The sequence below is a fragment of the Mustela nigripes genome, chromosome 4 (genome assembly GCF_022355385.1).
Source record: "Mustela nigripes isolate SB6536 chromosome 4, MUSNIG.SB6536, whole genome shotgun sequence".
Taxonomy (NCBI): domain Eukaryota; kingdom Metazoa; phylum Chordata; class Mammalia; order Carnivora; family Mustelidae; genus Mustela; species Mustela nigripes.
The window spans coordinates 79,795,949-79,813,221 of NC_081560.1; the positions used below are offsets into that span (position 1 = coordinate 79,795,949).

Consider the following 17,273-nt stretch of genomic DNA (forward strand, 5'->3'; position numbering starts at 1 on the left):
TAACTCTTAAAAAATAAACTCATCCCACCAGAGCAATCCATGGAGCCATTTATTTGGGATCTTATAGAATTTTTAGATAATAATTGATTCTTTTTAGCATAACTGGACTATGGAACACTTATTCTTGAACATTTTGATTGCCTTTCCATTGTAAAGGAAAACAAAATCAACATGTAATTTCATAAGGACACGATGAGATTTAACTCTTTCTGAGCTGACAACTAGAGTCTTCTAAACGTAGATCCATTATTCCATGAAAAAATATCACTTCTTTCGTTATTTAACCAGTATTTACTGACCATTTCCTCTGCTACAGCCAGCATTCTCAGAGTCTGAGTGTCTGCACTAAAGAACAGACCCAGGCCTGTAGAACTTTTCATCCATCTGTGCTTGCCAATTACCTTGTCATCTAGAACTCGCATAAACTCCATGGTATTGAGCACCGATGAAACTGAGATACATAGCCACTCCGTTTTGTTGTAGTAGATAAAGCGAAATCCCCAGGGGTTGATCCTAAGCAGTTGGCAGCAGAACTCCAGAAGGTCTCCCTGCAACAGTCACCGCTGGTTCTGTCATCTGTCGTGGAGAAAGGATCTCACGTTCATTCAGGCCCTACATCAGCGGGATCCAGTTCCGTTCCCAGCCCCGGGCAACCTGGGTCCCCCTCCGTGAGCAAAAAGAAACACAGCAGCAGCAAGGTGAGAAGTGACTCTGAGTTACTTATTTTCTTGCTCTTTATTCAGACGAGGACAGAGGAAATCCAGTATCATTTTCTAAGGTGTTTTTCCTGTGGTTTCTCATTGGAGTGAAACAAGAAAATTTCCATTTCTTAGTATATAACTGATCAAAGTGTTATGACAATGATGTATTTCTACATCTCTTTAAATATTTTAGCAGTTATTATTATGAGGCATATGCACAGTGTGTCTAATGCTTCATAATTCTAATGCTTCTTTTTAGTTGTAGTTGTTGAATAAATCTGAGCTTCTTTGTATATGGAACATTAGCTTTGCATCTTTTTGGGAACACAGGATACATATTATGCTGGATTTGGTAATTTAAATAAAAAATATAAAGGACACAGAGATAAAGAATGTAGGACAATGAGAAATGAGGAAAACCTGTAATATAAAATTGCCGCTTTGAATTTTATAACTAATGCCATACTAATTGGGGAGCCTGGGTGGCTTAATCTGTTAATGTCCAGCTCTTGATTTCAGCTCAGGTGCTGGACTCAGGGTCATGAGATCAAGCCCCGCCTTGGTCTCTGCGCTCCATGGGAGTCCACATGAGACTCTCTTGCTGCCCCCCACATGCACACACATGCGCTCTCTCTCTCTCTCTCTCTCAGATAAATGGATAAATCTTTTTTAAAAAAGAAAAAGAGGGGCACCTGGGTGGCTCAGGTCAGGGTCCCAGGGTTCTAGGATCCAGCCCACTTTGGGCTCCCTGCTCAGGAGGAAGCCTTCTTCTCCCTCTCCCACTCCCCCTGCTTATATTCCTTCTGTTGCTCTCTCTCTCTCTGTTTCAAATAAATAAGTAAAATCTTTAAAAAAGAAAAAAGGAAAACCAGTAATATAAAATTGCCATTTTGAATTTTATCCCTAATTCTATACGAATAAATTTTCCCTTGTTGCAAGTCTTCATTTGAAATAAATGTTTATGACACTATTGTTTCCAAGCTACTGAGCTATTAAAAGAAAACATAGAATCAGTTTTTTAACCTTATAAAAGCAGATGACATGTAGACAGTTTGTAGCTTTTTCTTCATAGATTTGATACTTCCTAGGGAAATTCTCGTTGTGGTCAATAAATATATTGGAAAAAGTATTCTCTTGTTTAAGCATGAATAAAGATTTCTCTTTACATGGTAAGATATATGAGAGGGACAGGCTACGCTTGGGTAGACCAACTGCTGGACTTCAGAAAACAAAGTTCAAAAAAAAAAAAAGTATAAAAACACAACAGGTGTCCCCCCAAATCCCTTTTATTCAGAAACAGACAACAAAGGTATATAATGTTGGATGTCATTAAAAAATTCAGTGAGGGCTTGAAGAGTGAGGTGAAGAAAGCTGGTGTTTAGCTAATGAACTGATTCAGTAATGGGGATACAGGGACCAACATTCCCAGCAGAGAGAGCAACATGTAAAAAAAAAAAAATCTCAGAAACAGAAATTGCCTGCTGAGAATGTCGGTGTACAAAAAAAAAAAAAAAAAAATACAGGGATAAGAAATAAAGAAGCCTAGATGGTTGTAAATTGGAGGATATTATGTGCCCTGCCTGGCTTTTACACTGCAGTCTGCAGGAAATGAAGAGTCAGTGATAAGCCATGAGCAAAAATGACGTAAGAATAACAGGAAGCCTTTGTACGTGAAATCACTCCACAGTCCAGTCCTGTCTTAAAATCAGAAGGTAGTCTTTTTCCTTTTCTCCTCCCTCTGAAGTGCCCCATGCTTTATGCATCTCTTAAGACAATTTGTATCTTTTTTTTTTTTTTGAGGGAGAGACAGACAGTGAGAGAGACAGCACAAGCAGAGGGGGGAGGGAAGAGCAGGTTCCCTACTGAGCAGGGAGCCCAATGCTGGATCCCAGGACCCCAGGATCATGACCTGAGCTGAAGGCAGGCGCTGAACCGACTGAGCCACCCAGGCCCCCCAACAATTTGGACCTTGATTGTAGCTACTAGTCTTCCTAGTTAGGCTGCAAGCTCTTTAAGAACCAAAACCCCTTTCTTACTTTCTCTGTGCTATTTAATCACATGGAAGAGGGGCTTACGCAGTATAGGAACAAAATTAAAAAATGTTGTGAATTAAAGCATCTTGGCACTTGTGAGTCTCTATACTATTACGGAGGTGCAAAATTTGATATTTTGTGATAGGTTAACTGTTTTGGCAGTGAATAGAAGATGAAAACAAGTATAATAGGACGAACATCAAGGAAATGATATTGACATGTTTTATGATATGCAGTAATTCTTTTCCATATCAAGAACATGGCCTGTGTGGTTTTACAGTATTTTTGCTGGAATAAAAATTTGTAGAACTGTATTGTTCATAATGATAGTCACATGTAATAAGCCAGCCCTTGAAATATGGCTAGTCTGAACCAAGATATACTGTAAATGTAAATTAATGCCAAATTATCAAGACTTACTATGAAAAAAAGAATATAAATCATCTTATTACAATTTTGATATAGATTTCATGGTGTAATTATAATACTTTGAGTAAATTGAGTTAAATAAAATACATTATTAAAAATTAATTTCACTGGCTAATTCTTACATTTTTAATGTAACTGCTGGAATATTTAAAATTACTAAGTCTCATTTCTACTCTTCAGTGATGATATAGAGATTACTTAACTCTTACCAGTCATAATAACAATAATCAAATCTAATCACTTTTGGGATATATATGTATATAATATTAAATGTACATTTTTATTTGAAATATATACTCACTAGATAGTAACACCTGAAGAAAGAGACTGTTACCTATTCATTTCTAGGGGCATTTATCTCCAACATTTAGCTGGCGTAGTTTCTTGAAATATTTTTTATGAATGAATGAATAGATAAATTTAGTGATATTTCTTGACCCATCAACACGTAGTATTCATAAAAGGCAGTGCATTTTTTCATTTGTTCTCTAAACCTACAATGTTAAAGAATTTATACTGAGAAATCATGGAAATATTGAGTGATGGTCTGAAACTGACATATCCCTCAGTTAGATAATATGTCCACATATATCATATGTTCTTCAGATAATTTATAGAATTGTGGCTTTAACTCCTTTGTGTTTTCATTAAGGTATGAGACTAGGTATTAAATTATAAAATATTGAAATGGAATGCATTAAAACTAAAATATTTGAATATAGTTAGCATAATTATACATTTGGATACTTAGAATACCATCTAGTAAACATTCTAAACAATTATTCCTAAGTAATTATTAATCTGTTAATACCCAAGTGATTTCTTCTCCCTCAACATAAGTAAAATATGAATCAAAATTATTTAAGTACATGTTTAAATTATATAAGCTATGTATATGACTGTTTTAAATGATTATTTTGCTTAAACTCATTTAGCGTGAATTTTTATCTTCAAAATTTTGATTTTACCACCTGAAGCTGTTTGTCTCTGAGTCGGGGACATCAGCTCTCTGTTTGTACATATACTACATTGAAATGTAACAAGTCAGCAGTCAGCCATCAGTCATTTTCTTCAGCATTAGGAACCAGCTTGCCAGATCACATCCCTAACTGTTCTTAAAGCTTTACTGACACAAGGAACTTTCTAAGGAAGTGAGAACTTATATAGAAGAGGATAGAACTTTAATTAAGGAATGTGAAATACGGAGAAGCCATTGTCTGGGCCCTTCAGTCTAGAAGGGAGCGAGCAGGGGTTGAGCACCCCTGAAGGAGCACAGGGATGGACTTCTCTACCCTCTGTGCTCCCAGGCACTCGTCCTCTAAAAACAAGGTCTTTTTTTTTTTTTCTTTTAAGATTTTATGTATTTATTTGACAGAGAGAGGCAACACAAGCAGGGGGAGTCGTAGGGGAGGAGAAGCAGACTCCCTGCTGAACTGGGAGCCTCATCCCAGGACCCCGGGATCATGACCTAAGCTGAAGGCAGACGCTTAATGACTGAGCCACCCAGGGCCCTTAAAAACAGTCTTTTTCATTTCTCTATAGATCTTTAAAGCCTGTAAATGCTTCAATTGAATACTTTAAACCAAAGTACTCATTTCATTAAGTAATTGAAAATGTAGTCCCACAGGTATAAAATTATAACTTCAAAACAGACTAAGCAAAGTGAAAAAAGAGATTCCTGTATCTATAATATTAAATACATATTGAAAGGGAGAAGTAGACCCCATGATCTAAGCAGCCAAACAGGTGAAATGCATTTTGCAGGCGGGATGATCTGACCAAATAGAAATTAATTCCAGAAGGAAATTGAAATGGTAAATTTTGTGAAAGGTGTATCTGTTAATACAATACATGTTTTTAACATTGCAGCCTACTGATGCAACGAAGGTGGTCTCTCATCCGATTACAGGGGAAATTCAGGTAAGGAAGTGTTTCAAAAATCGTCATTGTGCCATCTTCATTGGTTGTTTTTTCCGCCTACCCTGGTCTGCTGAAATTGTAAACACTGTTAGGACCTTTCCTGTTTTAGATGTATGACAGATATATCACACATACACACCTGAGTACAGACCTATGAAGGAAAAATGCTTTTTTATAGGATAGCATTTTAGTGCAAATATATAGTTCATAATTATAATGTCATTATAGGTATGGAATTGTATAATTTGATATGTCTGATGCCTTAACAGTATCAGTATTTTCATGTCTCAGTTTCTACTTGTTGAATGTGTTTCAAACGTGACAGTTTCTTCTGGAAATGTGAGGGTTCCTCTTTGAGTTTCATGAGTCCAGTGCTATCCTCTTTTCTTCCTTCTACCAACAATTGTTATATAATCGCTGAATATTTCTTCTAGATTAGAGATTTCACACCAGGGATCATAACCAGTTTGTAATTCATAAAATCTACTTGGGGGTTTTGATCAGGAAAATAGAATAAAAATAGTAGAAATCACTCTTCTTTACATCTATCAATGTGTATTTCTGTGTGTGTATTATATTATAACAATTTCTCACTATGGGTTGTAGTCAGAAATGTTTTAAAAAACTGTGCTTTAGGTGATACCAAAACGTAATTCAGGATAGATAAGAAAAATCATGTAGGAATAAGTAACACAATGCAAAATAATATCAATTTGGAGATAGCAACTTTCAGATAAGGGGGAAGAACAATAAGTCTTACAGCTGTGTCTTCAACACAGTCTAGAAGTTTTCTTGAACGATTTCACAAAGGACAACAGACTTGAACTACTTTGAAGATAAGCCCCGAGAAAGGGGGACTGTGTTCCTGGGGGAAGAAATGCTTCAAGGAAAGTTCCAGGAGAGTAACAAAAGGCAGGGATCAGCTTTGAGGCCATGAAATGTCCCTGTGCAGATTAAATTGAAACTCAATGAAAAAGAAGCTTGAACACAGCTGAGGGGTGTTAGCCACGACACTAGGGTGACTGACACTAGTAAATATTGTGGAATAAGGAGAGACTAATTGAAGGGAATCTATATTAAGATTTCATACAGCAAAAAAAAAAGAAAGAAAGAAAGAAAGAAAGAAAGATAGATTTCATACAGCAGTGGCATCCAGGAAATATAAAGGAGAGGACACAAATGTAAAGGAAGCTTTAATCAACAGAAATGGAGTATGAGTGTGGAATGGGCAGAAGCACAGAATGCAGGCAGCTTGCCCAGGAGGATCCAGCAGCCCAGATCTGGAACCTTCCACGTTGCACACCTTACAGCCTTGCTGCCTCTTCCCCCTTTCAATAAACGCAGACCCAATCTTTCTTGGTTTCACCAGAAGCCAAGAAAAATACTAAATTTGCTGATTTGCTGATCCCTAGATTTTTTTTTTTTTAAATCTCTCTCTTTTTTTTTTTAAACTTCTTGCTAACAGACCAGTGTTTGCTTTGTTTCTTTTTGGCTTGGGGTTGTTTTTTTTCATCTTTCATTTTCCTTTCCCTTGAGCCGTAGTATTTAATTCTATAGCGGAAATTTACTCTAATAATCTTTCTTAACTCTTAGGCCATTTTCCTTTATTTTTTAGTATTTTCTCATGAATTCAATTTCTAGCTTATTTATTTATTTCCTTGTAGCAAAACCTTTTTGCAAATCCATCTTATATGGACACTCAAATTAATGAATCTGCCAGCTCTGGGGTAGCTCAGGGTGGAAGGTGATGGGGGGGGCGGTTTCATTCTGTCTCAGAAGTAACACTGAGCAACGCTGAGTATTTTCTAAGAACTACAGGATCAGTGCTGGAAAGCACTTTCTTAGGTAGCCTGCAAGTTTTCATTTAAATAAGAAATGGCTTTGGTGCCTCACCAGATGAAAGTGAACATTAAGGCTAACCAAGACTACATGGGGAAGAACATCTCCTTAACAATTGGAAGCTGGTCTAAACCTCAAGGAAATTAATTGCAGAATAATTCCATTTTTTGATACCCCATTAGAGGATACAGTTACTGCAGTTCAAAAATTCCCATTTTTAAAATGTCTTCCTTCGTGGCACTTTGTTTTCTATGTTCTGTTACTTTCATGATCATCGAAGAGAGCTTTTCTGTGTTGAGAAAAACAACAGAAGATTGCTTTTCTGCCAGAAAATTGTAGCCAGAAAAAAGTTGTGGTAAAATTAGGAATTATTTTAATCATCAGATTTTAAATAAAGTTTGGCTTTTCTACATAAACCCATTCTCAACATGAGCACAACATACCTGTTTCCTGTGGTTATAACAAAATAGGCTAGTATTTTTATTTATGGATTTTTTTCTTCTGATAATATAGATCCATTCCTTTCTGTTATTTGATAAACAAAAGCAGCATCAGGCAAAATTAAGGCTTATTCAAAATGATGCCATAAGAATATTTAAATTTTGGAGAAAAATTAGTTAACTTCATTATCTTGAATTATGCAGGTTTTGCAAATATTTCTTTGAATTGTTAATCTTTTCCTATTCTGTGACAGTTGTGCAACACCATTAAACATATAGGAGACGAGGCTTCTTCCCTTTTAAGCATCTAAAATTAAAGAACAAGATCTTATTGTCTTAAACTCTGCGCTATTAGAAAAGCAGGCACAGAAAAAGTTGTTGGTAATATAGCATAATATACAAAGAAATAAAATCCACCAGTTCTTAAATATTCTTATATTTCAGACTAACAACTCTATCTTTAAATAATGATTCCACCTACTGCTAATTATTTGGTAAAATGCAAGAGACATTTTCTAATAAATTCATCAATTGATTTATTTTCAAAATCCCGGTAATTGTATTCATGAACGTTAACAACATTTACCATTTTTCTAAGAGTATAAATTTAGTTTACAAATGTAACTAGCCATTCACTGCATGATTTTTCTTCTAAATGAATTTTAGACAGGCCAGAATTTTAACCATGGAAAGAATGAACCTCACATTTACTAGTAATTAGCATGTGCCTGGGAGCTCTCAATTAAATTAGACATACACTAGTCTGTTCAGTTTCAAGTAAAATGGAAACGAAGGTTGAGGCTCTTTATGAGACTAAAAAAAAAGTACTGATAAATTATTGAATAATAACATATTCTAGATTTCTTAACAAAAAATATTCATGGAATATTTTGATATCCTTTTAAGCTTCAAATCAACTATGATCTTGGAAATCTCATAATCCATATTCTCCAAGCAAGAAACCTTGTCCCTCGAGACAACAATGGTTACTCGGACCCCTTCGTGAAAGTGTACCTTCTTCCTGGGAGAGGGTGAGTAAAGACAGTGTCTTCTAAGGATCTCATCGCATGGATTAAAAACCAGTGTTAGTGTCTCTAGTATCCAGTTTTAAAGAGTTGGATATCTTTCCCTCCGTTTTATTCACATGTCATATTCATTTATTTCCAATTATTAGATAAGGTGGAAATAAGAATTTGCAGTTAAGCCCTGAAGTGTTCCAGGAGAGCCTTGATCATACTAAATCCTGTCTTGATGACACATGTCCGTTTTTTGAATCTAGAAACCACTATAACCAATCAGATGGACTCTGAAATCATTTAAGGTATTATTTGTGGCGGATTTAGAGAATTTAGCTTTACCTGCCCAAATTCATTTGCAAAACTACTGTTCAGCAATTCATAAGTTACTGTTTTATCTTATAGATTATCATTATCTAGTCCATTACACATTCATTAATTGACCTATTGATGTCTCCTTATTTATATGTGTATTTTCAAATCATTGTTTTAGAAGTTATAAAATAAGAGTAATATTAGAAATGTTGAATATTTAAAAATGTTTACAAAATTTGGTAAATATTTGGTAAATAGATGAAAAATATCTTTGAATCTCATGTGATAAACTGTTCATATAAAGCAAGCGCTCATTGGTGATGTTTAATTTTCACATGATAAATGCAAATTGCTATGTTCTGGTATATAAATCAGTACTCAAGGATGGCTTCAAAACAGTGATTTGGACCCAACAGATCATTATACCTTATCTGAGCAATTTGTCGTAGCCAAATTAGCATGATGAAACCATACATAATCAACAATTGGGGGTATAATAGAAAGAATTTGGGACTGGTAATTTGAAGGCTCTGGTTTTATTTTTATTCATTTTTCATTTAACTTGAGGATTGACAGTTAAATATTACTTTTTACTTGGAAATTTTGAATTGTTGCATGTGAATAGAAAGAATAATGTTGTGACCTACCACGTACTCATTACTCACCTTCAACAGCTGTTACTGCCAGCCCATCATGTCTCATTTTTACCTTCATATACTCCCTCTATACAGATTATTTTAAAAAGATCAAAAACTAATGATGCACTATAGGTTGGCTAGTTGAATCTAAATTAAAAAAATAGATCTCAACTCATAACTTTTTTCTGCAAATATTTTGCTATGTATTTCTAAAAGATAACTCATTTAAAACAAATACCACATATAATCATTATAATTTTTAAATGTTTAAATAACTCCTTAGTTTCCCCAGATGCCTCATAATAATTTCCTGTTTGGTTTGAAGACCTAATTAATATTTATAGAACACTTTCTCATTAATAGCAGAATAATGTTTTCTTTTCAAGCACACCAAAAACATTCACCAAGAAAAACTATATTGTGGGCCATAAAACAAACCTCAAAAAATGTAAAAGCACTGAAATCATACAAAGCATGTTCTTGGACTATAGCTGGTTTGTTTGAACAGGGTCAAAACTAAGTTATTTGTTACCTTTGAATCTGCTGTTTGTTGACTAATTACATCACCACCAGCAGATCATCATTTCTAATTTTTCTTGTCAATATTGACAGAGCCAAGGAAGCAGAGCCAATAGTTTTGTCTGTCGGGATATCAAATATACCCAGAAAATAATTTGAAAATTTCCAGGTGTTATATCAAATTAAGGATACAGCCTTTAATTTCATCCTAATAATTTTTATGTAGAAATTTAGAATTGCTGGTTTTGTGATTCTAGTTTTAATTTATTAAATTTAATATATAGGGGTCACCAACAGAGCACAGGAAAGGGGAGTTTTCATTTTATGTTCATTTAAATCCTTAGTAGTTACAACTGCAATTTGGCTTTTTTAAATTTGAGTATAATGACAACAAACTGATAATTTCATTCTGCTTTTGATTGGGTCATTAGATCTTCCCTGTTATTTAATGACAATATTATGGGACAAGAAGAAATCACTGCCAATGGTATATCCCTAATTATCATCTGCTAATGAATGAATGAAAATAAAGCAGTGTCTTTTACTTTCTGTCTCCTCTAATAATATCCTGGAGAATATCACCTTTTATCCTCTATGAGAGTCCCTATCTTTTATTTATTACAGATTTACTTAGACTATTTTTTTTTCAATTAGACTATTATATCCTTGAATAACCTGAAAGGGCAGGCAGATAACAGGACTATGTCAGTTATTCTGGAATGAGTAACAGGGAAGGAGGGAACTAGAGTGAAATAAAGAGTGATTTTTCCCACCTAAAGCCATTGCCCATATTTTGTCAGACAAAACATGCCTGCTGGGTGGGATTTGCCCCACAGGGAGCTAATCAACTACCTTTATTCAGTCTGTAAACCTTTCCTTAGATTACTCCTACAGATTACAGTGGCCAAGGCATTTGGCTGTTATTTGGCTTAGAGCTGTTATTTTCACCGTAGCCTGTTATTTTCACCGTAGCTCCAAGACTCTTTTCTGCCTCATGTTGTTTATATGTTAAGGTGTAGCTCCTCCAGTTATTATTCTCGTATTTTCTTCCTTATTTCTGTTTCTAACTTTTTTCTTCCTGTCTTTCCGACTTGCCTGTTGTATCCTTCACTCTCGCTCTCGGAATCAATGCAGTCAAGTCATGGTTGTCCAGAATGCAAGGTAGAGTTGGTTCTCTTTCAGTATCAAGCTATGCTGTAATGTCTATTTTTATTTTTATTTTTTTGCCTATTTGTGTATATTCACCTGCCATTTGGCTTGGGCTGTAATTTGCATCTTTTTACATGTTGGTGTCTATTGAATTAGGCCACCAGCAAATTGTTTGGATTACAACATTACTGAACAGGTTTGGTAGATGTGTGGCATAGAACACTGAAAAATAGAAAATATTAAAAACAGGAAAAAGATATGAATAAGGAAATACCACCCTGAAATTAGGTGTAACTGGTTTTTTCTATATAATTTGTCCACTAAGATTCTTTTCACTTCTCTGTGGTAACCATGGCTTAAGTTCTTCTGGGTCTTCTTACAAATAAAAGTAAAATCTAGTCATTTTTCACAAGAAACTAGCTGACCTTCCAGATGTCCAGTACTGGGCATGAATGTCATCCTAAATACCATAGTTCTCTAGTCTTTTTCTCTTACTTAGACCCCATATCAAAACATTTCCATGCCATTATACTTTCTGCACCACAAAGACAGCACCATGCAGTAGGACACCATTATTGACTTGCTCTCCCACAGTGGCAACAACATGAGAGCTTCCTCCTTTCTTTGCCAGTAGTAAGAAACTGTCTTCTAATAGAGCTCACAACGTGGTACATCATTACATGGTCAGCTAAGGGTAGCTTTCAAATACATAACTGAACACATTCTTCTGCACATCTCATTACATTATATATTAAATGTATTATTTAGTTGGGGAGGTGAATCTAGCACCATCTGTAGCAATGGGCTGATGAGAGTTTTAATCACACCCAGAATATTAATGGTACAGGATTTGGTTTCATCTGCAACATTAAAATCTGACATCTTTACTAATCCTGATGAGCTGTTGCCCAGAAGAAGTTTTTTCTGATTTTGAAAGGTATAGATATTTAAATATTGTAAAGAATAGGATTAGTTACCTCACTCTTTCTAGTGGCCAGAGACTTCGTGTTTCCTTGCACGCAGAATCATGGTAAATTGGATCCTGTGATAGATTGCTTATTATGACTAGTTCCCTCATCTCAGGACAGCACCCAGATCACTCATCCAGATAGGTCTCAGACTGATGTGCAAAATTAGTTTGGTTGAAAAAGATAGTGTCATTTTAGGACAGACATTATCAGTCACTTTATTCAGAACCTTCTTATCCTTTATCTAGACAAACTGGGGGGAAATTGTCAGAATGACAATGATTGTCTGTCTTTAATTTAGGAAAGAGCGTGTTTTGTAAATGTAGATAATGGCTGAAACAGTCCGGGATGTTCTGGTTACAATTTCAAAGATCTAGAAGGCACTTTCTTCCCGTGTGTTTCATCTAGAAGTCACTTCCACCATTTCTTTGAGAACTGTCAGTGCAAGAAGAACTAATAATAACAAGGTACTGACACTGAAATTTTGGCTCAGGAGGCCACTGAATTAAGTCCTAAAGAACTTGGGGTTGAATTTCAACCCTGCCTCTTGGAAGTTGTGAGGTTTCTCTAAAACAATCTCCTCTTCTGCTAAATAAGAATAATAATAACACCCCTTTAGGTTTTTTTAATAAAATAGACTCAGTAATAAACCAGAAGTAATAAGCATAATGTCTGATACATAATAGGCTCTCAATAAATGGCACTCGATAGTATCCTTGGTATTATGTACAGTTACATAATAACTTAGGGTAGGTTATACCCCTAGAATTTCTGGAAGCAACTCTGAAACTGGCCTAAAATTGTTATGATTTGTGTATACATACAAATGCATATAATTTATATTCAGGAAATATACATATGTGCATATATGTATACATACACACACACACACATATATATATATTTAAATTCAGGTGAAGACCTTTAGATTGTAGGGTAGGTTATAGGAAAGGCTACCTAGATACTTCAGCTTAAGAAAGTTGCAAGTAAGAAAGTTGATGGATTATTCTTATTTTATGATTGGCTACATCAAGTCGCCCATGATCAATTATACCCACAAAAAAATGATGTAGAATGGTTGGGCTATAGAATTATACAAAATTATTTAACAATACTGCTAGGAAACCAAACAACTTTGTTTTCTTCAATCATAAAATATAATACATTTGTCATTCTTAAAATTAAAAAAAAAAAATCCTGTTCGCTAATAAGAATTTCACTGGTCCAATTTTCTCATCTCCTGTGGTTCCCTCTTCCCACCCTTGGAACACTATACTCAGAAGCTCTGAAAACCCAGTTGTCAGCCCCGAGAGGAGGGGAAACAAGGAAAGAGCCTCCAGAGTGCATGAACTCAGTCCTTGGCCCTGGCTAACTACGAAGTGGAAAAGAGCAAATCTGAAGGATCTCACTCTCGTTTTCTCTCATTATACTGTTTGACAAAGTACAGGCCTTTTGCCATGAATGAGATTTTGCTCTGATTGAAGCTGATTTTCATTATCATGAGAGCTGGAAGTTCAGTTCCAGACCGGACTTTCTCTAAACGTCCTTGTTAACATATCAGACTGTTTCCTCCAGGACCTCTATAAAGCAGGGACAGGTGTTGCATGCATTTACAATTCAAAGGCCAAATCTTTTTTCATTTCAATTGATTTTAAGGGAAAAAAATAGAAGTATATTTTAAGGATTCGTCCAATAAACATTTCTTTAGCACAGAATGTTCTAGACACTGTGCGAAATGCTAAGGGTAGATAGAACTGACAAATGGCCACATAGGCTCTGACTTCAGGGAGCACAGACTGTCAAGTGATGTGCCAAAAACATACTGCTGCTCAGAACAGTACGGCTCATAAGACGGGATATGATTGGAGCTTCTTTCTAAATTAAAGGAAAATCCTTAGAGGAGTAATTAAAAATAAATTGTGTGTGTGTATGATTTCCAATAAAGGAAAACCAAATAAAAGAAATGAAAACCTTCAGTATTTCAGATAATTCTATGAAAGAGAAATACAAAGAAGCCATCATATTCCATTCACCTTTCTTACTTTTTTTGAAATTAGAAAGAGAAACTCAGAGAATTTTTTTTCTTCTAGTATAGGGGAGAATAATTGAATTTCATGTATCTTTTTCTGCCTGTCATAAAAGCATGTCTACCCCTGAGGAGGTAACTAGTAAATAATTTAAAAAATGAAAGAGAAAAGAAGTTGATTAGTCAAAACTTCAAGAAGATGAAGGTTAATTTTTTTATTAGCACCATGACCCATCTTGATTAATTAACTTTTTATTTTCCCTTATTAAAAAACTTCTTTGATTATTAGATACAGCCTAATTGTTCTAATATAATATCATTATTGCAATCTTCCAATGAGGGAATATAATGTGTTTTCCAGACAAAGAAGGGAAAGGAAAATGGGCTCTACTTTTTTCTCGACCTAATTCAGGCTCACATTTAAGAATCCCACTGCTTACCTAGTCACCTTCAACTTGTCAGTCCAGATTTTGATGTGGCTATGAGAAGTGCCAGCAGTTTTCAATTGTGTAAAGTGGAAACACAGCCCATTGAGATCAGTGCTCAAGATGGTCAGTTCGTGGCAGTTCTAAAACAGGGGTTAAAAGGACTGGCTTTGTGTGACCATCTCTGAGCCATCATAACATTCAAGACCAAAAAAAAAACCCTGCAAAGCATTGCGTTATCATGGACACAGCACCACCAGAAATAGTGGGGGCAAATGGTGTGTTCCTGCATTAATTCTAAAGGCAATAGACTCCTTGAGTCCAAAGAGAATTGAAGAATGGCAAACTCACTAATAACATTAAATTCCCCCCCAATTGTGGCTGTTTCTGAGTGGATCTGGACAAGAATAAATATTTATAGTAATTATACTTCATTTCACAACACTCTCTTAGGATATACTATTCAGAATTTGCCTGAACAACTCTAACACTGGCCTAATTTTTATGATATGTATATATATATATATATATATACACACATATTGTATATAATTTATATTACATATATAGGAAGTATATATATTTAAACTGAAGTGAAGAACATTAGATTCTATGGTAAAGAAGACAAACTAGGTACTTCAGCTCTTAAACCTGAAGTTAAGAAATTGGTGGATTATTCACTTTTTGTGAGCCTAATCAATTGAGTTCATAATAGCATACGTTTAAGAGCAACCAATCAGTGTTGCCCTATGCTTGAATCATGGCCTTACCAGTTAATAACTATGCAGCCTTTCCAACATACCTTAATTCACTGAGTTTCATTTTTTTAATCCTGTCTCATAAAATTTCCATGAGGATTAAATGAGTTAATACATAAGAAGCATTTAGAACTCTGCTTGGGAAAAACTAAGCTTTTAATGAATGTGAGCTGTTTTTATTTTAATGTGCTTACTTTATAAATTGCTTTTCATATATGAATTAAGAACTTCTATTAAATGTGTAAGTGAAAAAAATGACTAAAATATGCAGGTGAAAATTATAATAACAATTATTCATAGATTCAGAAAAGACATTTAAATAATACAGACTATTTTCACAAATACTGACATATCTAGGATTTTAGTGAAAATATTTGAGTTTGCATTTGACGTTAATTCCTATCTTTTTGAAAAGTTAAGCATTTAATTTTTCAGCATTGGAAAAAAATAATTTACTACTATTCCCCTGTATTATGAACCTTATCCGTATGTTTCCCCATGATCTCATTACCTTACTTACAAAGCCCAAAACAAATAGAAGCCTTAAAACTTATATTGTCATGTGTTTTTCTTCTAGGTATGCCTACCTAGAGAAATAGCCATGAATTCTAAAATAGTAACCAAGGCTTGCTATTATCTTGAAAGTGGTCACATCCATTCTTCCCATGTCATTATTAAAAAAAAAAAAAAAAAATCAAAAACATAAGATATAAAGGAACAGAGCTTACCAAAGTTATTTTGAATTTATTTTGTGAAATATTTCAAAATCAATGAAAATTATAGAAAATAACTAACAAATACTTGTGTTCTTGCCATTTAGTTCCATCAAATTTCAGTATTTTGCTATATAGTCTTCATTTTTTTATTAAAAATATTTTGTGGATACCCTGAGGCCCTCTGAAACCATTCCCCTGTCCACTTGAGATAACCACTAAATTTATTACCTATAATTGCCAAACTGTCTTATGATGTTTATATGCATTTATTTTATATACATGTATTCATATTTTACTATATTATTTCCCATGATTTTGATTTTAAATCATGATAACTCACTATAGTTATCTTTCTGCACATTTTTTGCTCAACTTTTTTTCAAGATTTATCCATCTTAATTTATGAAGGTATATAATTATTCACTTTAACTGATGCTTACTATTTCACTGAAAGAATGTATCATAATACATATTATCTTATTAATATGCTATTAGAAACAATGTTATGGTGAATGTTCTTAAAAACATTCTTTGTGCAAAGGTGGGAAAACTTCTGTAAAGTGAAAGTGGCAGAAGTCAAAGTAGAATTTTCTAGGTATTTGGGTCCATAATCTTCACCAGTTTCATCTAAAATTCATCTAAAAACTGTACAAATTTATACTGTCTACAGTCTTTGAGAACTCCCGTTTCTTTAAATCCTTGCATATGCATTTCCCTAAAATTGTTTGCAATTTGTCTTGAATGAAAATATGGTCAAATCCTGCTCTCATTTTCACACAAATGAGTTAGTTAGAAGTGACGAGAATGATGCTTTTTTTCTTAAATTGAATTCACTTCTCAGTGGCTGACATAGGAGGTCTTGGGAACTGTTTTAAGTTCATTGGTTCTCCATCTGCACATTAGATTTACCTGGGATATTTTTTAAAATTCTACTACTCAAGCCTCATCCCAGACGTATGAAATCAGGTTCTCCTTGGAGGTACAGGGCAGGGAAATGTGGGTGCAGTGCTGGGCCCTACTTGGCAGCCTCGGAACTCAGATTCCTGGGTGATGCCAATATGCAGTTCATGTTGGGAATTCCTGCCCTGGCGTGTGGCTGATAAGAAAGAGAATAAAGCTGAAGAGAGAAGAGAGACATGATAAAAGTGAGTGGAAACTAGAGCTTGATTGTCAGTTGCTCTGTCTAGAATGGATAGGGTAAATTAGTACCTGGGAAGCAATAGGAGGAGGTATTCCAGGATGTGGCTGTGCTTGAGACCAGGGTCTAACAAGAGTTAGGAACAACAAATCAAGGGTCAGGATCTGGTCCCTTTAGAAAAAACAATTTGTAAAATCAAAGCACGGGAAAGGACTCCAGATGACTAGGTTGGTTTTTAGGACT

The 17,273-nt window shown here is 34.7% G+C and overlaps 1 protein-coding gene across 1 annotated transcript in view; it reads left to right on the forward strand.

Annotated features, from left to right (window-relative positions):
* PCLO (piccolo presynaptic cytomatrix protein) overlaps nt 1–17,273 on the forward strand; it is a 408,965-nt gene that overhangs the window by 323,098 nt on the left and 68,594 nt on the right. The window contains exons 14-17 of the mRNA XM_059396945.1: nt 484–698; nt 5,033–5,083; nt 8,269–8,393; nt 10,985–11,011. Of these exons, the coding sequence (XP_059252928.1) occupies nt 484–698; nt 5,033–5,083; nt 8,269–8,393; nt 10,985–11,011 (418 nt within the window). The remainder of the gene's footprint in view (nt 1–483; nt 699–5,032; nt 5,084–8,268; nt 8,394–10,984; nt 11,012–17,273) is intronic.